This window comes from Mytilus galloprovincialis, chromosome 13 (assembly GCF_965363235.1).
Source record: "Mytilus galloprovincialis chromosome 13, xbMytGall1.hap1.1, whole genome shotgun sequence".
In the NCBI taxonomy this organism is placed as follows: Eukaryota; Metazoa; Mollusca; class Bivalvia; order Mytilida; family Mytilidae; genus Mytilus; species Mytilus galloprovincialis.
Genome location: NC_134850.1, coordinates 12,877,351 through 12,904,526, shown reverse-complemented (window position 1 = coordinate 12,904,526; position 27,176 = coordinate 12,877,351). Strand labels below are relative to the sequence as shown.

Below are 27,176 nucleotides of genomic sequence, written 5' to 3'. Positions count from 1 at the left end.
TAGTTATCAAAGGTACCAAGATTATAGTTTATACGCTAGGCCCGTGTTTCATCAATAGAAAGATTCAGTGACCTCAGATCAAAATAGGCAGAAAGCCAAACAAGTATAAAGTTAAATAGCATTGATAACCACAAATTCAAAAAAGTTGTGCCAAATACGGCTAAGGTTATCTATGCCTGGGATAAGAAAATCCTTAGTATTTAGAATACTTTATACTTTCGTTTGCAAACATTAAGATTTATAAATTACAATGACCGCTCTTAAATTAACAAAGACAGACGTCAAAACCAGCGAACTCTGTTAGATCAAATGTTGTCTGAGGAAGTGAAAACCATAGTTTAGTATAGGATCATAGTTTATAAACTGTTAACATTTAAACACAATGGTGTTATACATTTCAAAGAAAAAACACTCACCATAACTTAATATTTATTAATTTTACTACAAATTATTAGATGTGGTTTACACGTGGATGCTCATTTCCGAAATTGTTTTGTATGTTTTCATTTTCCCAGCTTTCAATTCGTTTACAGCCTTTATCCCAAATCCCGACTGTACGACCCCAAATATCCCAAACCCCGACTCCCCTCCCTATAAAGCGTGTCATCCTTCTCCTTTTAGTTGTAAATTTTACATATTTCATCAAAATCATGGTAAAAGAGGAATGGAACAGAAAATGTTTTATAATACATCATAACAATACAACACGAAATGCTGATTTTGAGACCAATGACGCATGCAGTCGTTCAATAATACTTTTTTTCCTCATAAAAATATAGCATAAAATAAACAATTAACTAATAACAACAAAATAAAACATGAATTGAAGAAATTATTATGTAATGATGATGCAGTGTTTGTTTGCCTACAGTGATCTTTGTTTTGACCAACGCAAGATGCATATGCCATCACATGGGCTACATAATGTTGTTCTTGTACACCATGTATAAGATGTGCCATTGGTCCCTTTGCATAAATGGCGACGTCTTCACCTCCATGGGTTTCGGATTTTAAAGGAACTCCACTGTTTTGGACATAATCTTTATCATCTGAAAGAAAAGGCAAAATAATAACTATTTTGAAGCAACGCCATTGTTTAAAAATAAATTAAAACTGAAATTGCGATGATTCTTCGGAAGAACAATTTTTTCCATTTGATATAAATAGGAGGAATTTTAATAAAACTCTAGTGACCTGTTTGATCATATTCGTTCTTTTCGGCCATATGACTTGGTAAATGTATACTCACTTTTGTTATTAGCCGTTGAAAAATTTATGAGATAAAATCCATATGGATACAATATAACAAAATCCAAGTCATGATATCTGTACCATTAAAGTCCATTATATCAAATCTTCTTATTTTTATGTAGTTAAAGTTGATGCTAACAAATGGAATCAAGCGGCATAAAATATTAATGTTTATGTCTGATCCATTTGATTTTGTAAGCAATGAAATATGTAGAAATCAACAAAAAATGTCATATCTAGAAGCTAAGCCTAAATACTCTATAAGCCTACATTTTCGTTAGTTTTTTTATGAAGAATACGTTATAGTAGTCTAGAGCTTTAGCAAAGAAGTGTAAGAAAGTTAAAACTATTCTTCAACTGCACATTTTTGTCATTTTGATGATGTCCTTAGAAAAACTATGTCCATCTGAACAACTTTTGATTCAGGGGTATATTCTTTTCCGTCAGGTGGTAGGACATTTCAGCACTCAATCGAGAACGAGCAACTATTTAAAGAAAATCAATCTTACAATTTGTGCACTTAGCGGGGAAATCAACTGTTCTGGATAAATTTTCGTGTAAATAAAACGAAAAACAGTTTATTGTTTCCACATATTGCACCGATTGTACGCTTGATTTTCCTTTAACGAGAACGAGGATGTCCTACTACCGAGTCGGAAACCTCACAGAAAATCATATACTCCGGAGTCAAAAGTCGGTCATATGCAAAATAGATTTATTAATTAATTCAACAGTTTACAAACTATGTTGATTGCGTGTATCCCCGGATTTGTTCTAACATGAGCAACACGACGGGCACCACATGTGGAGAAGGACCTGCTTATCCTTCCGTAGCCCTAGTTTTCGGTGGGGTTTGTGTTGACCACTCTTTAGTATTCTATGTTGTGTGTTTTATGTCCTGTTGTTTGTATGTTTGTATGCTTGTCTTTTTCTTTTTCTTTTTTTAGCTTTCTCTCTCTTGGGTTTTGTTGTTTGTCCCTTAATGCAGATTTTCGTCGAATTTTAAGTATTATGTTGAGCAGCACAACAGGTGCAACTTATGAAAAAAAAACTGCATACACGGAACACCTAAGATCTTTTTTGTCCGTGTTGATTATTACTTTATTTGTTATGTCATCTTGTCAACGGTTGTATTATGCTTTTTACTTTCAAATATTTTGGCTTCGAGCACCACTGAAGAGACACCAATTGTCGAATGGTCATCCGATGCTGTGAAACTGATAAATCTTCATGCTCTGTTTATTTTTGTCTGTTCAAGTTCAATGATGCTGGTCAATATCTTTATCTTTTCTGAAGTGGTTCCGGACTGTTGCTTATCTTTTTGAATATTTTGTGTTATCTGTAACCTTCTTTCGTTCAGATCATGAACAACATGACGTGTGTCTCATGTGAGCATGATCGGTTTTCCCTTCCAAAGCATTTGAGATATCCTGCAGTTTTTAACGAGGTTCGTGTGGTTCAGTCTTTAGTTTTCTATGTGTTGTTTCGTGTCCTGTTGTTTGTCCGTTTGTCATTTTCTTTTTTTTCAAAGCCATGGCTTTTTCTGTTTATTTACGACTTATGAGTTTGAATGTCCCTTTGATATCTTTTGCCTTTCTTTTTTATTAAATTGTAGGCAGAGTAAGATAAATGAACATTGCTTCCTAACTATGCACATTATCAAATCATGATGATTAGCGACATACTATTTGCTGACTAAATATTTACTTACGTAAATTGTCTACTTCCTCTAAAGGGTCAGTTCTTCCTGCTCCTGACGTGTTGAATCCTGGTCCATTAGCATACAATAGTGTAGTATAAGCTTTGCCGTCTAACGGATACCATTGACGAAAAAGAGGGTCTACTACACCTGAAATCCGAAATTAAAAAGTAATGTTCTAACATAAAAACTTGTGTATATAACAAAGTATTTTAAAAAGGACTGTTTTGGTTCCCCTCTTTCTAATGTGGAAGGATCATATGAAATGCTCCAACAATAGCAATATTATACATTTTGTTTTACTTTGCCTTAAAATTTACAAACAATATTCCTAGCTAGCTGAAGAAATACGAAATTAATAGTTACATGCAACAGCTATTAAAAAAATAAAAATTCAATTCACACAATTAACAGCTGCAAAAATTTTCATTTAAAGTCAACAATTGCAAATAAATTTACCTAGTATGTCATTGCCTCGTTTTGGATATCCTGCAATATTGAACACATGAGAGTGGTCAGCAGTGACGACAATCAATGTTTCTTCCTCGTCAGTTAGCGCTACAGCTTCTCTAACGGCGTCCTCCAAGCTTAACGTCTCGTACAAGGCTTTCTTAGCTTTTCCATCATGATGCCCATGATCAATACGACCTCCTAATATAAAGCACATTGTTCATTCATGCATTTTATAAAGTGTTCGTAAGAAATGTATGTCCTAAATTAATTAGAGTCGAAGAATGTAAGAGTGTAATAAAATATAAGAAATTGTTGAAGAGAAACGCTCTTCAGTTGACAATTTTCATTTGATTTAAACAACTAAAAAAAAGTCGGATTGTCAATGCAATGGATAGCAGTGAGAAGTTGTTTTTAAAAATAAATGAACATAAAGGGTAAAATTTCGAAAATAATTTCTTCTTTACATATCCAAACACTGTTGAATAACTGCCTGATTTGGATCTTTTAGGAGCGAGACGTATATTTAATTGATAAACATATTTACTATATATACCTTCTACCATTAGAAAGAATCCATTTTCGTTTTTTCTGAGTATTTGAATTGCCTTCCTGACTAACTCCGGCAATGAAGGTTCTCCTTTTTCACTTTGGTCCCTTTCTAATTCATAGTCTAAATGGTCTTGCTGGAAAAGTCCTAAAACAGAAATAAAACAAAACGATTGAGTAATTCGTTTAATGTGTTACTATTATTTTGAAAGAACAACATTTATTTGTGTATTTAGTATGATACAGTGCAAAATTTAAATAAATGGCAAGCATATACTATCATATTATTTTTTATAGTATCGTGTTGCTGTGTGGTTTTTTAAATTCAATATTGGCTAGATGTATACGGGTTGATATCTCACAAAAAATGTAACCCTGCTGCATTTTACGGCTGTTCATTTATTTGTCTCAGAGTTTAGTGGGACGTTTAGTTTGACGTCCATTTTCGCTTAATTGGTTTACATTTTTAAGGGATCAGCTGAATCCTGTCATCTGATATGGGATTTTCTTGCTGTGTTGAAGACCTATTGGTGGCATTCAGCAGTTGTCTGGTCTTTGATCAGTTTGTCTCTTTGAAACATTCCTTTTTTCATTCTTAAATAGTACAATGAATCTTTGTCTTTGATTTAGGGATGTCAGGGGCATGCCACTGTACAAACTGGTGTATGTTAACATGTCTTTATATTGTACTAGTTAAAGGTAATATATAGAATGTAAAAAAAATGTATACGTTTTTGCTATTTTCGATTAGCATTAAAAGAAAACATTTTCGTTTATTTCATGAAACTAATTATAAAAATTCGTATATCAAAATAAAACTTATATAAAGTGAACAGTGAGCGAGGAAAATTCTAATTTGTGGTTTTGTTTTCTGGGAACGTTTCATTAACAGTCTTTGCATACGTATATAATATTACCCTTTATGTTAAAATAAATGAATGTAGGTGAGAACGTATGATTATTTTTAGAATGTGTTCGTTGTTTGTATGCGTATTAAATGTTTTATTGTTGAAAGCATTTTTAATTTGCCTTACCTAGTAAATAATCTGTTTTTGATGGATCTATAGCGTTGAAATCCGAGTTGTTCCAAACATATTTGTAAGAAGCACCTCTTTCCTCTTTGTCTAATTTCCACATCTGATAAAATAAAAACCAGAATCGTTATATATACTATTAAACGAGAAGACCGCATTTTGTGAGTCGCTTCTTTTCCTTTCACGATAAATTAATCATCATGCCTCTATGTTCTATAAGTAACATGCATAGTCGCATTTGTCATCCATTCTTATGATTATTCAGATTGAGTTATTTTTGGTGAAAAACGACAAAATGTGTCATACCACCAATTAAAAGTCCCTATCTGTTCAACCAAATTTTGCAATTTTCACAGCTTTCTAAATAGTTTACCTTAAGTTTAACTTCATAGAAACTAGGTATATCCTGAATCCTACAGGTGTCACCTTTCTGCATGCCAATTTTCAACATACATTCAAAATCATATAAGAAAGAAGAGAGCTTCCGAAAGGAGGTACCACTAAAAATAACCCCTGGTTTTCTGGAAATCTTAAATTAGTATACTATGGAGCGCATTAATCCTCAATTTTTAATGCAAACTCATAGACAGGTAAATTTTGGCTTAAAATGGTCTTAATATATTTCTCTTTCAACAAAACTTTCATTTCTGCAAATTTGTTGGTTAGTTTAGGTGAACAATGACATCAAATGCACTATTTTTTGTCCGAGTAGGCCTACTTTCTAAATTTGAGGGAGTAACTGGTGGTATGACACCAAAAGGAGTCCGGATATTGATTCCGTCATCAGACTGACTTTTAGTCATAAGAAAGACTCAATCGTAACTACTCGGCCATTCTCGCTATGCAGTACAATTTCTTCGTGCAACCAGAAAGGCCGAGTAGTTCCGATTGAGGAAAGACTTCCGGTTTGAAACATGCACACAAGTACAACCAATCGTATGATAGATAACAAAACTGAAAAATAAATAAGCCAATCAGAGCATTCTTCATATCATGATGTTAAGGTCGCAAGAACCACAACTATTATACCTCCTTATAGTGGACAATTATTTTTCGCATTTATCAACAAGTAAACTACGATTTTACTACTTTAATATATAGAGACTCTCTGTATTCTGTCTACTGTTTTCTTTGAAATGTTTACTATTTAAGGAATCATACCAGTTGCATATATATATTAAAATAAGTAAAACATGTGGCCATAGTACTAGGATGCCACATCGGCACTATATTTTCTTAGTTTCGAGTTGATTGGACTTCAACTTCATCAAAAACTACCCCGACCACAAACTTTAACCTGAAGCGGGACAGCCAGACAGACGAACGAACGAACGAACGAACGCACGCATTCACAGACTAGAAAACATAATGCCCATAAATGGGACATAAAAATGTATTGTTAAAAGTGAAAGTACTGATTTAGCAAAAATGAAAGTAGGGTAAAGATTAGAGGGATCAGGCCCCCTTCGACCACCCCTCAAATTACCCTCAGTCGGTCTTAGTCATTTATACAAGATTCATATCCTACCATTGACATGTTAATAAGGCTCTCAAAAGGAAAAACACTGATGGATTGTCCTAGAAGCATACTTTATTAGACTAATAATGGTCTATATATAAGCAGTTACATTTATTTCATGTTTGAAGCGGTGCAAATTTTTACTTTTACCAAAAGATGCATTTTAGCAAAGGAGAAAAATAATTGTGGTCCGATGCCAAAAACACGAAAATAATTGAATTTAACAGAAAGGAAACAAATATCAGACTTTGGAAAAAGGGAGAGGGCTTTTGATACCTTTTATGAAATTCTCCATACATAATATATTTTACAAAAAAATCATCCCAAAACAGTTTACAAGCTGTATATGCCCGCGATTTTTCGGTTGAGTTCTAATTGAAATGAATCTATAAAACTCTTATTTGAAACATCAAACAACAAATCGCACATGATTGAATTAAAATCGCATGTCAATTCAAAATCGAGTGTAAGTGAAATTGACAGTCTCTTAAGGCATGGGGCCCTTTTTAAAAAATACTAATATCGCACGATGGCAGGATAAGAGCACGGACACTATGAATAAATAAACTCATCAATTATGCCACGATAGAAATTGTGCACGCTAGAAGCACGGCTCGTCATCCTACAAAATTCCTAAAGGTTTTGCCAAATACAGATATGATCAGCTGAGGTAAGCTATGTCTGTGGTAGAAAATCCTTGGTAATTCGAACATTTCAAGTTTTGTAAACAACTTATTAGTATAATCATATCAATAATAATTCCTGTCAACACAGAAGTGCTGATTACTAGCCTGTGGATATTCTCGGGAGAATATATAGTTATATTAGGCTTATTATGTGATACGCCAATCGTGCGTTTCGTCTACACAAGACTCATTAGTGACCCTCAGATCAAAATAGGCTGAAAATCAAGAATTTGTGCCCAATACGGCTAAGGTAATCTATAAAGGCAACAGTGGTATACCGCTGTTCGAAACTCGTAAATTGATAAAAAAAAAAAAAAATCTGGTTTACAAACTAAAACTGAGGGAAACGCATTAAATATAAGAGAACAACGACACAACATTAAAATGTAACACACACAGAAACAAACTAAGCATTAGACAAAATCCGATGAGAATAACAAATATAACTATGTCTGGAGAAAAGAAAATCCTTAGTATTTCGAATAATTCGTACTTTTGCAAACAGTTTTGATTACTAAAAATGACCATACAATTGATATCCATTTCAACACGGTCACCGAAGTGCTGACTTCAGGACTGGTGTTACCCTCGGGAACGAAAAGTTCACCAGCAGTGGCATCGACCCAGTGGTGTTAGTAGTTATCTAAGGTACCAGCTTATAACTTGATATGCCAGACGCGCGTTTCGTCTACATTAGACTCATCAGTGACGCTCAAACAAAACGTTCCAAAACGTTTTGCCAATTACAGCTAAATGAATATTAGTTGAAATGTAAAAAAAAGATTCATTTCATCTCAAAAAGGGGTATTCGTGTCACAATTCAATCAAAATGTCGCCGCAATATAATATACCCTTCAAATTCACAAATGATCGGACATAGTATGTTGTCAACTGATAAGAGAAGAATCACATATCATTCTTTGCGCGGTTAATGGCAGTGGCGGATCCAGAGGGGGGGTTCCGGGGGTCCGCACCCCCCCTTTATTTTGGCCGATCAATGCATTTGAATCGGGACATATGTTTGCACCCCCCTGCACCCCCCCTTTGCCCTGGGCTAGCACCCCCCCTTTCGAAAATTCCTGCATCCGCCACTGAATGGGATGCAACTCAAATATTTATCTGAACAATACAAACCTGTATTAGATCTAAACCGTCGCGTCTGCCTTTTGCACTGTTGACCTTTTTTGTTTCAGGGTCAACAGACGTGTTTGTCATGAAATACTGTCTACCGCCTCCAAGTATAACCTAAAATGTTTAAATGTCTGTTTAAAACAAATAAATTAAATAAATGCTGAGTATTCACCTCATCTGATTTTCTTTTTGTTAAAACATATTTAACATTAAATCAAATACAAAAAAAACCCATTGCAAATCAAGACAATAATAACAGATTTCTTTTGAATAATGACGAAAACACAACAATAAACGTACTAATATAAATTATGATACACGGACCGAAGCTACAAACAAATGCATGTAAACAATTTAATAGCTTAACACATGACACACAATGCGTATTAACGAACATTTTTGTTTTAAAATAAGTATCCGTTTTAAAGTTAACATGTACTTAAAGAGCAATCAGTGAGAATGAAACAAACATTAAGATTTGATATGAATGGTTGCTTATAAATCATCTATGTGGGATTTCAGAGGTGTACTGAAGGTGGAAGTAGAATTTGAGTAAATTGACACAAATACAGCACAAACAGACGCAAAAGTACTCATCACAGAGAAACATACAAACAAACAAATAATATAATAGTCGACACAACATGCAAACAGTAGAACAACAACGAACATCATCATCAACGACAGACACCACAGGACATCGCAAAAAGTGACACACTTACGTAACAATTATATTAACAATATCAGTCCAAACAATTAGCATGATAATGATGGTATTGAAAGGCAATTTTAGATCATCAGACTAGTTTACTATGAGTAAATATTGTCAACTTATCTGCCCAATAGATTGTTCTACTATGAGTAAATATACTCTTTATACCTGCATATCAGACTGGACTACTGTGAGTAAATATACTCTATTTACCTGCATATCAGACTGGACTACTGTGAGTAAATATACTCTATTTACCTGCATATCAGACTGGTCTACTGTGAGTAAATATACTCTATTTACCTGCATATCAGACTGGTCTACTGTGAGTAAATATACTTTATCATATACTTATCATTGATATAATAGCATCATCAGTGACGCTCGTATCAAAACATTTATAAAGCCAAACAAGTACGAAAATTCCAACAACAAAAAATTGTGCCAAATACGGTTAAGGTAATCTATGCCTAAGAAGCCAAAATTTCCCACCCGGGCTGATAACCCATATCAGGTGCATCTCGTGCACAAAACCCATAATAGTGCCTCTCATGCAAGTTACTTCCGGTGTTTCCTGTATCGGTTGTTTACTTTTCCATTGTGACGTCAGATATTCTTTATGACGACGTCAAAATTTACGGGAACTTTTGTTGGGATAGTTTAGTACTTGCAAACAAATGCCATTGACAATTATGAATCATTTTATAGTACAACAAACATGGAGTTATAATGATTATAAAACTCTTCCAAATTTTCAACAAACATGGAGTTATAATGATTATAAAACTCTTCCAAATTTTCAATGTTTCAAAATGCCTCTATAGGAAATGTTACTATACATATATATGGAGGGTAGTGATGCTGTTGTTGGACAATTATAGTATGTATATATGTGATTCATAATTTAACTTCTTTATAAGTTTTTGACTGTTTTAGTTATTGCATTTGTTTATTTGCCTTACATAAAACTATTGTCGGAAGTATATGATAAAGCGATTAATACATGGCCTTTTCCATATCAACCTGGGTATCTATCATCTCTCGATCCATATCAGCACCTCGGCTCCGTCTCGGGATGATACCCAGGCTGATATATGTAAAAGGCCATCTATTAACCTGCATATCAGTCTGAGAGTTGTTATGAACTACTTACCTGCATATCAGACTGGTCTACTATAAGTTGGTATGCTATATCTTTGCACTCGCCATGATTAGCTGGTAATTTGATGTCACTCTCCCATTCTCTCTGTGGTGCATGAGCGTATGCTGCTGCTGGAGTAGCATGTGTGACACGTGTAGATGTCACTATTCCTGTACTTTTACCTACAATACGAGCAATGATTTAATAATTTCGAGCTAACAACAAAACTAAGACAAACACAATAGTTTCCGTTCGCCTTCTTTAAAGATGAACCAAGCGTGCAGTTTAATATGATGCTGCAGAATACCAATAACAAAAGGAAAGTAGACATTTTAAACAAATTTTAGTGATTGTCATATAGTAGAAGACTCTTGGTATTTACGAATGGCGTAGAAAAAGAAGCTGTTCAATAATCCTCGTTACAATTACAAAGGATAGCTAACATAATAAATAAATGTGTCAGAAATTATGCGATTTATTATTTCAACTGGTTCGATTCAGAACTTAAAATTTCTTTTGGCTACTTGATATCAATATTTTGTAAAAATCTAGTTTATGGGATGATGTCACATGCACTTGTTTGTATCCACGGGAAGGCAAGGTCGACTATCCATGTGTAATCGACCTTCCCATTGATAGACTTGCTTGTATCCACAGGAAGGCAAGGTCGACTATTCATATGTAATCGACCTTCCCATGGATAGACTTACTTGTATACACGGGAAGGCAAGGTCGACTATTCATATGTAATCGACCTTCCCATGGATAGACTTACTTGTATACACGGGAAGGCAAGGTCGACTATTCATATGTAATCGACCTTCCCATGGATAGACTTGCTTGTATCCACAGGAAGGCAAGGTCGACTATTCATATGTTATCAACCTTCCAATGGATAGACTTGCTTGCTTTATCCACAGGAAGGGAAGGTCGACTATACATATGTAATCGACCTTCCCATGGATAGACTTACTTGTATAGACGGGAAGGCAACTTTGAAGGTCGAATATTCATATGTAATCGACCTTCCCATGGATAGACTTGCTTGTATCCACGGGAAGGCAAGGTCGACTATCCATATGTAATCGACCTTCCTATAGATAGACTTGCTTGTATCCACAGGAAGGAAAGGTTGACTATTCATATGTATTCGACCTTCCGATGGATAAACTTGCTTGCTTTATCCACAGAAAGGCAAGGTCGACTATTCATATGTAATCGACCTTCCCATTGATTGAAACAAGTGCCTGTGGATGATGTTTATACGTCTACATTTACCGATTCAAATGGCATTAAATCTACCAAGTAAATATATAACGTATATTTGCATTACAAAAACTAAGAATAAATGCAATGGTATTCAAAAAGTGTACAGTTTATCCAAAAACAAAATAAACAAACCAGCATTTTTTGACCAATTGACCATGCCATCAACTTTTGCATTTTTAATTGAAGAACAATTTGCGTATTTGGCTCTTCCATCGACACCTATTGTATAGTAGTTTGCTTTAATTCCCGCCATAAGGGCAGTGGCTGTTGCACCCGAGTCTGATGTCTGTTTGTCTATGTTATAAGTCTGCAATTATAAAAATAATCAATTTACAGTGTTAACTATTACAAGTTTATATACTATCAACCGTTAAACGGGATTCATAGATATACATTTCTAGTTTTGGGTTTTATAATTAATATTTTGTGAAGAACCACTCTTTCAGACAATACACTGAAGATGACAATATCAAAATGCTGCACCTTTTGATCTACAATATATTTGTTAAGTTCAGAGGATTAATATATATCAACAGACAGTTGGTAATCCAATGAGTTCTAACTATATGTACCCATAATGGCACATTTGTGTTGTACAATGTACTCGTGAGAAGCAGGATTTATTCAGAACCTTATGAAAGCCAAAATAGAAAAACACCTTCCGAAATTCTTAAATTTGACTATCAGATATATTGATGATGTCACAACACTGAATTGTCCATATTTCAGACAATACTTACATCTCATACATCCCAGTCAACTTGAAATTAAGGATACTACTGATATTAGAAGAACTGCTTCATACCTTGATCTTTTCCTTAATATTGACACAGATGGACGACTTCACACTAAAATCTATGACGAACGGAACTATTTCAACTTTCCAATTATATCAATTTTCCATTTCTCAGCAGTAACATACCCTGTGTCTATTCCTATTGTGTTTACATATCTATGTTGATACGTTATGCTCGATCGTGCATGTTCACACTATACGGACTTCATAAACAGGAGTGTGTTCAACTGCTCCAACAGAGTTATGAGGAAGAAAGATTAAAAACGACACTCATGGACATCATCGCCAATTGGTGGATCTATACGATGTGTTTGTGTCTAAACTAACTAACGATATTTTTCCCACTTATTAGATTGTGGTCTACCATCTAAATCTACGTCATCCGCTGTGCTAAGTACCGAACGTGACCTCTTCCCGAAAATAAATCTTTTGCCGAGTGTGAATTCGCAAGTTGCTATTAGACGTGTCTCTGTATTTATGCACCTAACATTCATGTATTTAATTATCATGTTTCTTTTGTAAGTCTGGTTAGATATTGTGTTATGTCTTATCGCTATATATATATGTGGTTTGAATTATATTTTTTATTTTCTATATGTTTGTAAAAGTGAAGATAATCAATCAGCTAGTTAATTTATGTGATATTTAGTTTAAAGCAACAATATGCACAGGATTTATTTGTTTTCACACAGTTTTGATTTAGAAGAAAAACCGACATGGTTAGAAAATACAAATTATTACAACATACCAAGCTCCATCCCAATTTTATATTCTATTTTTTTTTTTAAATTGACCTGTGGTCAAATAAACGTCACACAGTACGTCACGTTTTGTGGCGTTGATACATTCGTGTGGTGCACATGGTGCACAGTTCATTATTATATTGTGTTGTACTGTCGTAAATTCATTGGAGGTGGTGTCCGTTGTTATTCTGTGGTTAAAATGTTGTAATGTTTTTTTATATTATTTATTCATGTACCGCTATTTCTCTCCCCCGAGTGAGTTCATTTGTACTACATTCTATAGTCACGTAATGGTGTCTTTATAGCGGTATTTTTTTACATCGTCATATAAGAGGAAAGTTTGGCTACCCATAGAAACCAGGTACAATCCATTACCACTTCTGTTGTTACACCTTATAGTCGATGTGTTTCCCTCGATTTTGGTTTGTTACCCGGATTTGTTATTGCTTAATCGATTTATGACTATTGAACAGTGGTATACTACTGTTGCCTTTATCTATAAATGATTTATGGATGCTAACAGGTGCGGATCCAGAAAAGGGGAGGGAGTCTGGCAAACAAACATTAAGTGATTCTTGTAACAAATATGTCATGCATTTATCATATATATATATATGAAGCATCGTAACTTGATTAGGCCCTTGGCCCCTGCAGACCCCTAAATCTGCCCGTGGCTAAACAACGAGCTAATATAACATGCTTTAATATTCAGAATGATATATTCCTTTACTTGGGAATGGAAATCACGATCTCCATGCAAACATGCTACAACTTGACCCCCTAAGTAGTTGCAAAAGATGAAAGATGAACTTGTCCACAAGGAGAAATGTGTCTCTAAATTTCAAACCTCTATTGATTTGATGTTGTATAAAAATTTTCAAGTTATCAATTCCAAACAAGCCATTCGAAATTTTAAAAAATAAAAAGGCGGTGACATTCTGTGAGGAAACTCAAAAGATTTTCTTTGCCTCACATAAGATAAGAGATATAAGATCGAATACACAGCAATTGTTCAAAATGTAATTTTCTTTAAAAAAAAGATTTGTTTCTTCAAAGTGCAAAAATGCAGACACTATTCATGAAAAATATCTCACATGTCGTGATGTTGAACTCTTTTTGTGTAAATAATAATATATCTTCCGCAATACCATCCGTATTCGTTTTGTATACATTTATCTTCCGTAACACCTGCTGTATTTGTTTTGTAAATAGATAGATGTGAAACACAGTATCAATTAACAAACTGTATCAATAGTATCAATATACAAAATACATTGTCGTTTATCATACGACTCTAGAGCCACTGAATTTATAAGTTAAACTACTTTTACGTATACAAAACACATGCACTTAAATTTCCTACATGTATACCTTAATGTTATAACAAGAATGTGTCCCCAGTACACGAATGCCCCACTCGCACTATCATTTTCTATGTTCAGTGGACCGTGAAATTGGGATAAACCCTCTAATTTGGCATTAAAATTAAAAAAATTATATCATAGGGAACATGTATACTAAGTTTGAAGTCGATTGGACTTCAACTTCATCAAAAACTACCTTGACCAAAAACTTTAACCTGAAGCGGGACGAACGGACGGACGGACGGTACAACGAACGGACGCACAGACCAGAAAACATAATGCCCCTCTTCTATCGTAGGTGGGGCATAAAAACTTACAAAAACATCACAGCCATTATTGTACTCAGTAATTCCAAGATCTTCAAAACTGCACGCACACACAATGTGTTGAACAGAGAACTGTTCTGTTTAGTTGCAAGTTGATGCAAACTATAATCTAGAGCTTGTGTAGCATACCTGTTATCTATAAATTCATGATAAACTACCTCGACCAAAAACTTTCACCTGAGAAAGAGCTGTTTCGCACAATCTCATTTTCATGTTCAATGAACCATGAAATGTGGACCAAAACCTAAATTTGTAGTAGTTTTTAGAAATTCCCATTCATAATGACTATATGTATGCAAAGTTACAAATGGTTGCAACTATAACTTCATGATAAACAACCTCGACCAAAAACTTTAACCTGAGAAAGAGCTGTTTCACACAATCTCATTTTCATGTTCAATGAACCATGAAATGTGGACCAAAACCTAAATTTGTAGTACTTTTTAGAAATTTCCAATCATAATGACTATGTATGCAAAGTTACAAATGGATGCAACTATAACTTCATGATAAACAACCTCGACCAAAAACTTTAACCTGAGAAAGAGCTGTTTCACACAATCTCATTTTCATGTTCAATGAACCATGAAATGTGGACCAAAACCTAAATTTGTAGTAGTTTTTAGAAATTCCCAATCATAATGACTATGTATGCAAAGTTACAAATGGATGCAACTATAACTTCATGATAAACAACCTCGACCAAAAACTTTAACCTGAGAAAGAGCTGTTTCACACAATCTCATTTTCATGTTCAATGAACCATGAAATATGGACCAAAACCTAAATTTGTAGTAGTTTTTAGAAATTCCCAATCATAATGACTATGTATGCAAAGTTACAAATGGATGCAACTATAACTTCATGATAAACAACCTCGACCAAAAACTTTAACCTGAGAAAGAGCTGTTTCACACAATCTCATTTTCATGTTCAATGAACCATGAAATGTGGACCAAAACCTAAATTTGTAGTAGTTTTTAGAAATTCCCAATCATAATGACTATGTATGCAAAGTTACAAATGGATGCAACTATAACTTCATGATAAACAACCTCGACCAAAAACTTTAACCTGAGAAAGAGCTGTTTCACACAATCTCATTTTCATGTTCAATGAACCATGAAATGTGGACCAAAACCTAAATTTGTAGTAGTTTTTAGAAATTCCCAATCATAATGACTATGTATGCAAAGTTACAAATGGATGCAACTATAACTTCATGATAAACTACCTGGACCAAAAACTTTAACCTGACGGACGGACGGACGAACGGAGGCACAGACCAGAAAACATAATGTCCCTACTACTATCGTAGGCGGGGCATAAAAAGTATATAGGAACATTTTTCAGGGACAAGTGCCTGTAATACAAAATGTTGTGATGGTTATTCGGTTGTTTGATGTAAAACGAGTGCATTTCATAGATAAAACAAGAATGTGTCCACAGTACACGGATGCCCCACTCACACTATCATTTTCTATGTTTAAAGGACTGTGAAATTGGAATAAATTCTCTAATTTGGCATTAAAATTAGAATGATCTTATCAAAGGGAACATGTATACTAAGTTTCAAGTTGATTGGACTTCTACTTTATCAAAAACTACCTTGACCAAAAACTTTAACCTGAAATTTGCACTATCATTTTCTATGTTCAGTGAACCGTAAAATTGGGGTCAAAACTCTAATTTGGCATTTAAATTAGAAAGATCATATCATAGGGCACATGTATACTAAGTTTCAAGTTGATTGGACTTCAACTTCATCAAAAACTACCTTGACCAAAAACTTTAACCTGAAGCCAAAAACTTTAACCTGAAATTTGCACTATCATTTTCTATGTTCAGTGAACCGTAAAATTGGGGTCAAAACTCTAATTTGGCATTTAAATTAGAAAGATCATATCATAGGGCACATGTATACTAAGTTTCAAGTTGATTGGACTTCAAATTCATCAAAAACTACCTTGACCAAAAACTTTAACCTGAAATTTGCACTATCATTTTCTATGTTCAGTGAACCGTAAAATTGGGGTCAAAACTCTAATTTGGCATTTAAATTAGAAAGATCATATCATAGGGCACATGTATACTAAGTTTCAAGTTGATTGGACTTCAACTTCATCAAAAACTACCTTGACCAAAAACTTTAACCTGAAGCCAAAAACTTTAACCTGAAATTTGCACTATCATTTTCTATGTTCAGTGAACCGTAAAATTGGGGTCAAAACTCTAATTTGGCATTTAAATTAGAAAGATCATATCATAGGGCACATGTATACTAAGTTTCAAGTTGATTGGACTTCAACTTCATCAAAAACTACCTTGACCAAAAACTTTAACCTGAAGCCAAAAACTTTAACCTGAAATTTGCACTATCATTTTCTATCAGTGAACCGTAAAATTGGGGTCAAAACTCTAATTTGGCATTTAAATTAGAAAGATCATATCATAAGGAACATGTGTACTAAGTTTCAAGTTGATTGGACTTCAACTTCATCAAAAACTACCTTGACCAAAAACTTTAACCTGAAGCGGGACAGACGGACGAACGAACAGACGAACGAACAGACGGACGGACGAACGGACGCACAGACCAGAAAACATAATGCCCCTCTACTATCGTAGGTGGGGCATAAAAAAATAGACGCGGATGAACCATGAACATAAATGTCAAGCTCTAGAATGCCTCGAGTTTCCAAATTTGTGAATACATTTCTCAGGGACTATAAACAATTGGACATCAACAACAAACCCCCAATTGGCAGAAAAAAAAACTATTATTTCTAAAACAGACAAGCAGTAGTGAAGTTCCTGACTTTAAACCCACATCTGATTTTTCTGCTTTAAATATATTTCAGAAATGAAAACGGTTTATCAAAATTATAAAGGTTAGTAGTTTATTCAAATGAAATTTTTGTCATTTTTATGCATGCCCCACCTACGATAGTAGAGGGGCATTATGTTTTCTGGTCTGTGCGTCCGTTCGTCCGTCCGTTCGTTCGTCCGTTCGTCCGTCTGTCCCGCTTCAGGTTAAAGTTTTTGGTCGAGGTAGTTTTTGATGAAGTTGAAGTCCAATCGACTTCAAACTTGGTACACATGTTCCCTATGATATGATCTTTCTAATTTTAATGAAAAAATTAGAGATTTTACCCCAATTTCACGGTCCACTGAACATAGAAAATGATAGTGCGAGTGGGGCATTCGTGTACTGAGGACACATTCTTGTTTATCATTTTTTAGAGAGTGCATGATCATGATCTCACTTATTACAATAAGTACCATATTAAAGTCAACATTTTCAGTGACATATCAACTAAATTTACCTTGGAAAGTGCGACATGTGGAAATTTTTCAAATTCTAAAATAGTTTCCTCTCCGGGTCGACCTTGTTTCTGACCACGCAGTATCCTGGCTGCTGTAACAGTTGACACGCCCATCCCATCACCAATGAACAAAATGACATTCTTAGCCACATTTGTGTTGAGTTTGCGATTCAGGGCATTCTTTAAAATCTCTTGAGATTCTTTCCTCCATACGTATGCTTCTGTAGAAAAGAAAACGTGCGTAATTAAAATTTTGATATTTGATTTATAAATTGATAAATGGACATGATATGAATCCGTCTCTTGTGTTCTATACCCCAAGGGAAGTGAAATATAGATTTTTTTACAATCTGGTCTTTTCTCGTTAAAAAGTTATACATGCTGACTGACCACTGTGACTGATGTCCATTTGGCTTAATAGTATTTCTAAAAATACAAAGGCCAAATCCTGTTGAAATAAGGACGTTAAATTATGTGTCACATCTAGTCTGAATAGGGAGGTTAACTTTGTAGAGCGTCAATCATTCTTCAAGTGAAATGACGCTAGAAAAAATGGCGTTGATGAGTCTTTATGTGATAAGTGTACGGTTAAACTTCTGTCAGTACACCAAATTATCTTTCTCCCATTGCCATCTAGTCTTTCAAACAGCAAACCTCGGATGATCCGCCACATTTCTTAGTGTGCAGGTGCAGAACCAGTATTTTGAAAGGGGACCGAACAAGACAACATGAGGAGTTTGACTATATATATATGAATTAACCATCATAACTAGCTCCACAAGGGTCTCTATTTAATATACTTCAGGTGTTTGGGGAACGGAACCTCCGGATCGAGGAGCATCGAATCAGCGGTCCTTTCATTCGGCTGAAACTACGTTTACTTTTAATTAACTAGTATTGTTAATTTGGGTTCGACTTCAATACGCTTAAGCTGAACCCTCTATACTATATTAATAAATCAGTAAAAGCAAATATATACCTATGGAGTGATACGAATTACTCAGTTAAAACTAAATTGGCCTAATGACCCCATCCCTCCTCATTTTTCCCGTTTTGTTCTAATCGGTCTATTTTGGTTCTAAACATCGACATGCGAAAATTAAATGTTTCGATCTACAAATAAACATGCCAAACCCTACTTAATTAACCTGGAGGTGTAATGTATCGATCTTCAGAAATACAACTCCACTTACTCAACCTTAGTGAGTAATAAATCCTTTTTCGGTCTACAAATTGACTTCCGTCCATCCCATCTTTTTTAGTTGCAAGTCAAGTGTTAAGCGGGTATTTTTTTTAATGTTATTTTACATCTTTTGCTAAAATATAATGGAAATGAATAAGAGGATGTCGTCACATTCTTGTGGAGCAGAAACTTGTATTCCTTTCCCAAGAGCATCTTAGTGAAATCTCGGATATCTCGTATATAGTTGGCATCAACCCTCTATCGAAAATGGCATGTTTGCGCCTGTCCCAAGTCAGGGACCTCTAACCTTTGTTAGTCTTGTATGTTTTTCTAATTTTTAATATAGTTCATTTATATGTTTTGGAGTTAAGTATGATGTCCATTTTCACTGAACTAGTACACATTTTTATTTAGGGGCCAGCTGAGGCCCACCTTTGGGTGCGGGATATTCTCGCTGCATTGAAGACCCATTGCATGATGGCCTTCGGCTGTTACTAGTTTCGATCTGCTCTTTGGTCGGGTTGTTGTCTCTTTGACATATTCCCTATTTCCATTAACAATTTTATGATTGGAATTTAACGCAAACTACAGAATATCTTTCAACTGCATTGGAGATAGTTATATTCCGTAGACATGCGGTGCTACATAGAAATAAACAGTCCAATATCGGAAAGCTGAAATCATATCTTTTCGTAAATAGTAGTTCTCATGAGTATAAGCATTGTCTTTGATGGATTTTGAGCTAATATTGAGGTTTGAAGTAAGCTGGCTTCACATTTAAGTTTAATTGTGTGTTCTCTCTAAACTTGCTATGTGGTATCTCAGGAATGTAAAGTTGGCTGATGTTTCTATTTAACTAGATCTAGATTGGGTTGTTTTCTTTTTGTGACTGTCAATGCAATTTTAGGGGTTGGATCTCCATTTCTAAACTTTGTGTCTATTTTTCCTGTTCATACAAATGTATATGTTCAAATAAGAAGTGTGGTATGATTGTCAATGAGGTATAACTCTAAAACAAAAAATGACACAGAAATTAAAATTAGGTGACTTTCTAGTTCTTCTATTAAGCGTATATGGAACATGTCGTTATCAGTTTATGAGTGATCAGATTTATACGCTTTATCAAAAATATCCTTTTTTGGTGAGTAAGACATATTAACTACTACTTCTTTCGGTCTACCGTGAAATCGACGTATCGCCATCCCATTTGTCTTTATTCACATTCTTAAGTGTTGAGGTACTTTTTTTTCATTTAATTTTAATTTAATTTAGATACCGACCATTCATCTTTCTTGTTTGGGTGGAAAAGGGGGGGTGTTAGGGGTATACTTTTATTTTTACTAATGACAACTTTGAGACTTTCATTTGAATAAAAAATAAAAGTTGCCGTTATCCCTAATCTTGGAGGAAAGCAAAAGTTTTTTTTCCATTCATTTCCCATCTGAATCAGTATCATAATTAAACAATAATAGTGTGATATGTTTGACATTTTTCATTTCGAGGCTGATTAGCTTATTTTGCGGTTGGATGTCATACGGTGATCATTTCTTCAATTCTTTTCAAATCAACATGTGTACATATAGTTGTCGACTTCTAAACCATTTGGTCCCTGTTTGGGAGTTGTCTTATCGGGCTAATCATCGATCAAACCGCATCTTCTCATTCATAAATTAATATTTTTTTACCCCCCCCCCTTTTTTCCCCAGTTTCGTCCGTCTTACACTAAAAGTAGCCTGGGATCCTGGTCCAATGCTAAACAGTAGAATGGCACAAAGAGCAGGTACGGTCAATATGTCGGACTACATCAATAGAGACATGACGGTTAAAATCTAGTAATTCACTTAATTATTGTCACTTTTCAGGTCGAAATTAAATCGGTTATAACCCGGTTTGTATTTTTAAATTTGATTCCAATAATCATGATAATCATTAATTTAGGCCAAGTATAGGTAAACGTTAGAATGATTCGTGACATATTTAAAGTATTAACGTGACCAATAAGTTAAATAGATGACATACATTTTCAAACCTGCATGATCTAAATTGATAATTCCGTATAAACAGGATCAAATCCCCGACGTTCCCAATTTTAACCCTCTTTTGTTGTTGGACTGGTTTAATTACATTAACGGGTGTAATTTAGTTATCAGGTTGCGTAATATCATACCTGCAAGGTACCTGTATAGGTGATGAAAGGTCAAAATGTAATTGCAAAACATTAGTCACGTGTTTTTCGAAATATTATAGTAAAATTTCACAATATGAAATAATTTTAAAACAAATATCATGATAAATAACTATTCAAAAACTATTTATTCTCAACAAATATTATAAACGCAAGTTTCACTGTAAACAAATTTAAACTATGATATCAAACAAAATATTAATAAATAAAAATGAAATTTAAAATACCTACCTTGTGTGTAAATATAGTTCCAAAATAGAATAAATATAATCGAGAACAGTACCACGTGTTTATCACATGGAGACATTTTAACATTTAATACTTTTAAATTTAAATTGTCGTGGGTGTGAAAATTCGTTGACCAAACGGTAGTCAAAGCTGACAAAATAAACAAACCCCTTAATCAAGCCCCTGATAAACCCATATCCATTTGATTAAATGATCAATCGGATTAAATCGATATTTATGGGGATCAATAAGAAATTTCCCCTTTTCCAATAATGATGTAAAACAACCAGACTGTGTCATCAGACTAAAAAAAGATATGATTGCAATATTTACTGTGTAACAGAGTTTTCTGGCTTTTCAAGTTCCGACCCCTGCGTTAAAAGAGGATGTGGATGGGGTTTTACAGAATAAAGAGCAAAACCAATAATTATGGGGCATGATGGGGGTTAAGATATTTAGAATAACTGCAAAAAATACAGAATTGGTTAAACATATGGTGTAAATTTAAAATATGGTGATTACGGTCAAGAATAATGTCCAGACTATACATGTATATAGAAGTTTTTACAGAATAACATTTTTATAAAGACAATATATAAATGAGCGAAATAAAATAAAATATTCCTTAACTCATCTACTGTGTAACAGAGAGTCTGAAATGAAGGACAGACCCTCATCTCAGTACCGTGTAACAGAGTTTTGTCACAATGAAGGACAGATCCTCATCTACTGTGTAACAGAGTTTTGTCACAATGAATGACAGACCCTCATCTACTGTGTAACAGACTTTTGTCACAATGAAGGACAGATCCTCATCTACTGTGTAACAGAGTTTTGTCACAATGAATGACAGACCCTCATCTACTGTGTAACAGACTTTTGTCACAATGAAGGACAGATCCTCATCTACTGTGTAACAGAGTTTTGTCACAATGAATGACAGACCCTCATCTACTGTGTAACAGACTTTTGTCACAATGAAGGACAGACCCTCATCTACTGTGAAACAGAATTTTGTCACTATGAAGGACTGATCCTCATCTACTGTGTAACAGAGTTTTGTCACAATGAAGGACAGATCCTCATCTACTGTGTAACAGACTTTTGTCACAATGAAGGACAGACCCTCATCTACTGTGTAACAGAGTTTTGTCACAATGAATGACAGACCCTCATCTACTGTGTAACAGACTTTGTCACAATGAAGGACAGACCCTCATCTACTGTGAAACAGAATTTTGTCACTATGAAGGACAGATCCTCATCTACTGTGTAACAGAGTTTTGTCACAATGAAGGACAGATCCTCATCTACTGTGTAACAGACTTTTGTCACAATGAAGGACAGACCCTCATCTACTGTGTAACAGACTTCTGTCACAATGAAGGACAGACCCTCATCTACTGTGTAACAGACTTTTGTCACAATGAAGGACAGACTCTCATCTACTGTGTAACAGACTTCTGTCACAATGAAGGACAGACCCTCATCTACTGTGTAACAGACTTTTGTCACAATGAAGGACAGACCCTCATCTACTGTGTAACAGACTTTTGTCACAATGAAGGACAGACTCTCATCTACTGTGTAACAGACTTCTGTCACAATGAAGGACAGACCCTCATCTACTGTGTAACAGACTTTTGTCACAATGAAGGACAGACTCTCATCTACTGTGTAACAGACTTTTGTCACAATGAAGGACAGACTCTCATCTACTGTGTAACAGACTTTTGTCACAATGAAGGACAGACTCTCATCTACTGTGTAACAGACTTTTGTCACAATGAAGGACAGACTTGTAACAGACTTTTGTCACATTTGCCTATTGTTTGAATATATATCCGGGGGATTCCCGCCTGTATTAAAACATTTCAACTCAATCAAAGGATTTCTGAAAAGAATTTCAGATGTTTATCTTTTTATTTTTCCCCCTCTTCTCGTCGTTGGTAATTACTAATTACTGTGAATTTAAATTACATTATGTTGAAATAGGATATGCAAAACTTTCAAAATGCCATAAAATGAAGGTTAACAGATACGAACGTCTCGTCATTGAAAGTGAAACAAAGGTAAATAATTTGATTGACTGATTCGATCCACAAAAAAATAATTCTTATAAAGGTAAAAACGACGATAAACATACATTTTAAATCTTTAATACAAAATTTAACAGACCTATAAAAATCCAATTGCACGAGTTGCTTAATCTATTTATATCTGTGTTTATGTTTACATCGCTTAAATATATGGTCATAGAAGGTCAACTCGATAATTAATTATAGATGGCGTCTTGGCTAAATTTCACACGAAACGAAGCTACATCTTATTGAGACCATGTCCTGTAAATTGTTTATTTTATACTTTTGATAGTTTGGGGAAATGTTTTACGTTGCTATAAATAAAATATGAGAATTTGAGTCAAATCGGTGAACATGAATTTGGCAGCTAATGCCCCTTTAACGAAATCAGAGATCTATACATTAATTAGATTGGTATTTCATGCATATTCAAATTATTTTTATTTTTTTCATGTCGAAACCATTCACAGCAGACTATACGGTATAAGTTGTTCCTCATCGTTGAAGGACTTACGGTTTGCCTATAATTACTTACATTAACTTTAATTCAACATTGGTGGATAGCTCAGTCTCATTGGCATTCATACCACATCCCTTTACTTTTATATTAAATGTAATATGTACTTTGTAGTGTTCACATGTAAACACAGACGTTGTTTATATGGCAAGCCAAAGTGGACAAAAAGAGCTATTTTCTAATATTAAAAAAAATCATTTTCTAATATTAAAAAATCATTTTCTAATATTAAAAAATCATTTTCTAATATTACAAAATCATTTTCTAATATTACAAAATCATTTTTTAATATTAAAAAATCATTTTCTAATATTAAAAAAAAAAACACAATTTATCAATATTAAAAAATGATTTTCTAATATTAAAAAATGATTTCTTAATATTAAGAAATGAATTTCTAATATTAAAAAATCATTTATTAATATTAGAAATTCCTTTTTTAATATTAGAAATTCTGTTTTTAATATTAGAAAATCGAAAGTAATTTCTTATATAAGAAATTCATTTTCTAATATTAATAAATGATTTTTTTTAATATTAGAAATTCATTTTTTAATATTAAGAAATCATTTTTTAATATTAGAAAATCATTTTTTAATATTAGAAAATCATTTTTTTAATATTAAGAAATCATTTTCTAATATTAGAAAATCATTTTTTAATATTAAAAATTAAAATCTTCATCATCAAACAGTTTTGACTTGTTTGTTTTATATTCAATAACCCCTCACTGTTTACAAACAGAATTAAGACAATAATGTCCGAATGAACTGAAACAGATTTTGCTAAATGATACAAATGACAATAAATTTAAATGCCAAATATCATTGACCTAACATTAGCTGTTCATCTTAAACCGATCTAGTGAACTACTAGGGGACATTTTAGTGCCGACATTAAAACCCATTTTAGCGCAGGATTAATTCCTTCATCTGTTTTATTAGCCCATTTTAGCCAAAACTTACCTGGTTGAATAATACTCGCCTCACTATCACCATGAACAGTAATTTTTACTGGTTTAATGTTTAAGCTGTTTATATGTTCATCATGGAAACACAATAAGAGATGTGTCGAATTCGCCGATTATCTGACAGAATACTATGTAACTGAAGATTCTATGTTCCCACTTAATCTTTGGGCAGAAATTCCGTGTAATTCTTAGCAAACAATTAAGGGACAGAAACGTTCCATGCCCATTATAATAAGCAATTTTATAGTTGTCACCCAGCTATTCGCGTTTTCTTGATAATTATCAAATTGCAAACAACAACATATATAAAGATACGAAGTATAATAGACGAATTTGCACCACAATCTAGACAAGATAAAGAGAAAGAACCGTTCCTAATGCAATTATATGTACAGTATTGAACAGGGGTATATCCAGAGCCCATTAAACGTACGTTCTCTAAGTTTTTGGTCGAGGTAGTTTTTGATGAAGTTGAAGTCCAATCGACTTGAAACTTAGTAAACATGTTCCCTGTGATATGATATTTCTAATTTTAATGCCAAATTAAGATTTTATCCCATTTTCACGGTCCACTGAACATAGAAAATGATAGTGCGGATGGGGAATCCGTGTACTGGGGACACATTCGGATTTATATATTTTGTTAGAATGGGTTAAAAATGTTTCTCTTTAAATTGGGCATTGACAATTTTAATTTTCGATCGCTTGAATGGGTTTAAAATCTGGCCCTAAAATGGGTTTTACTTTGGCGCTTAAATGTCCATTTTTTCCGCTAAAATGTCCTCCGCCGAATAGTTCCCCCTAAACTGAACTAATTACAAGATCTTACAAGCTAATACATTTAAAATAAGCAAAAGTTTCAAATTCAGTAGACATGACTGAGGGGGTAGGGCCAAATAATCAAGCTCCATTTTTGAAGGACATTTTATACCTAAAAAATTGTATGTAATGGATGTATTAAAGTCTTCGAACTATTGGCTGAAAGGAAAGGAAACAGCAAATTCATTTTAGTGGAAAATTATACAGTTACGCTGGTAGGAATCTGATCCCAACTAGTTTTGTAGGCAGATTCAGTTTACCGTGACGGAAGATGACCTTAAATGGCAGGGCTTTGAGAGAGCAGAGAGCAACTTTTTATCCAATTGCTTAACAGAAAGGGGTCGCCCCGATATTTCGGCTCCCATTAGTCCGACACCCCATTGGTCCGACACCCCAATAGTCCAACTTGTGAATGGAGGTTTACAGAACAAGAGAATAATGGCAAAAGTATAAAGAATAGAAAAATGGGCCAAAAAATGAGGTGCTGAAATAGTAAATTTATATTATGGAGGGAGTAATGGACAAAATGTACAAAGAATAGGAAAAATGGATGCAATTATACCCCCTTCCCTCCCGCCCTAATTCAGGCACTCATTTGTAGAATCGTTGACGAGTTATTTGAACTACTCTTTCTTTTGAGTATATTACAGAAACAGATAATATTAAATAGGAAATGTCATCAGCAGGGCAGTCTCTCATCATAAAGAATAATGTTCACGTAATTAGGTTTCGGATACAATCAAATTAAACTGTAAAAAGTGCCATATTTACCATACAGAAAGACTATTATTTCCATTCATCTATACTATACATACGAACTTTAAGATCGAAAACTTAAAAACAAAAAAAAGAAACAAAAAAGAGAGCTATCGAATTGTTAATTAAGGAATGACTGAAATATTTTTTCTGTCTATGAAGAAATAACATAAAAAATTTGGTGCACACTGAATAACGCGCGTAGCGGGTTATTTAACAGTGTGCACCACATTTTTAATGTTATTTCGAATAGACAGAAAAAATATTACAGTCATTTCTTATAATGATTTAATTCTAAAATCCATTTTAAACCGTGGATAACCATGAAAAAACGTTGATGACGTCACGGTCACATGACTAAATTATGTCTATTGGCTGATAACAAAATAACGTCAGCCAATCAGAAGACGCGTTACATCAAAAATTAGATTATTTAATAAT

The 27,176-nt window shown here is 34.0% G+C and overlaps 1 protein-coding gene across 1 annotated transcript; it reads right to left on the bottom strand.

The window, feature by feature from the left end:
* Positions 1-412: 412 nt before the first annotated feature.
* On the bottom strand, positions 413-21,868 carry LOC143057742 (alkaline phosphatase, tissue-nonspecific isozyme-like). The gene is made up of 10 exons (XM_076231124.1): positions 21,596-21,868; positions 17,997-18,217; positions 11,574-11,748; positions 10,185-10,354; positions 8,323-8,433; positions 4,984-5,086; positions 3,957-4,097; positions 3,410-3,601; positions 2,963-3,100; positions 413-1,049 (listed from the first exon to the last, which is right to left on the bottom strand). Exons 1-10 carry the CDS (start codon positions 21,669-21,671, stop codon positions 766-768), a joined length of 1,611 nt encoding a protein of 536 aa, XP_076087239.1. The 5' UTR covers positions 21,672-21,868; the 3' UTR covers positions 413-765.
* Positions 21,869-27,176: the final 5,308 nt, after the last annotated feature.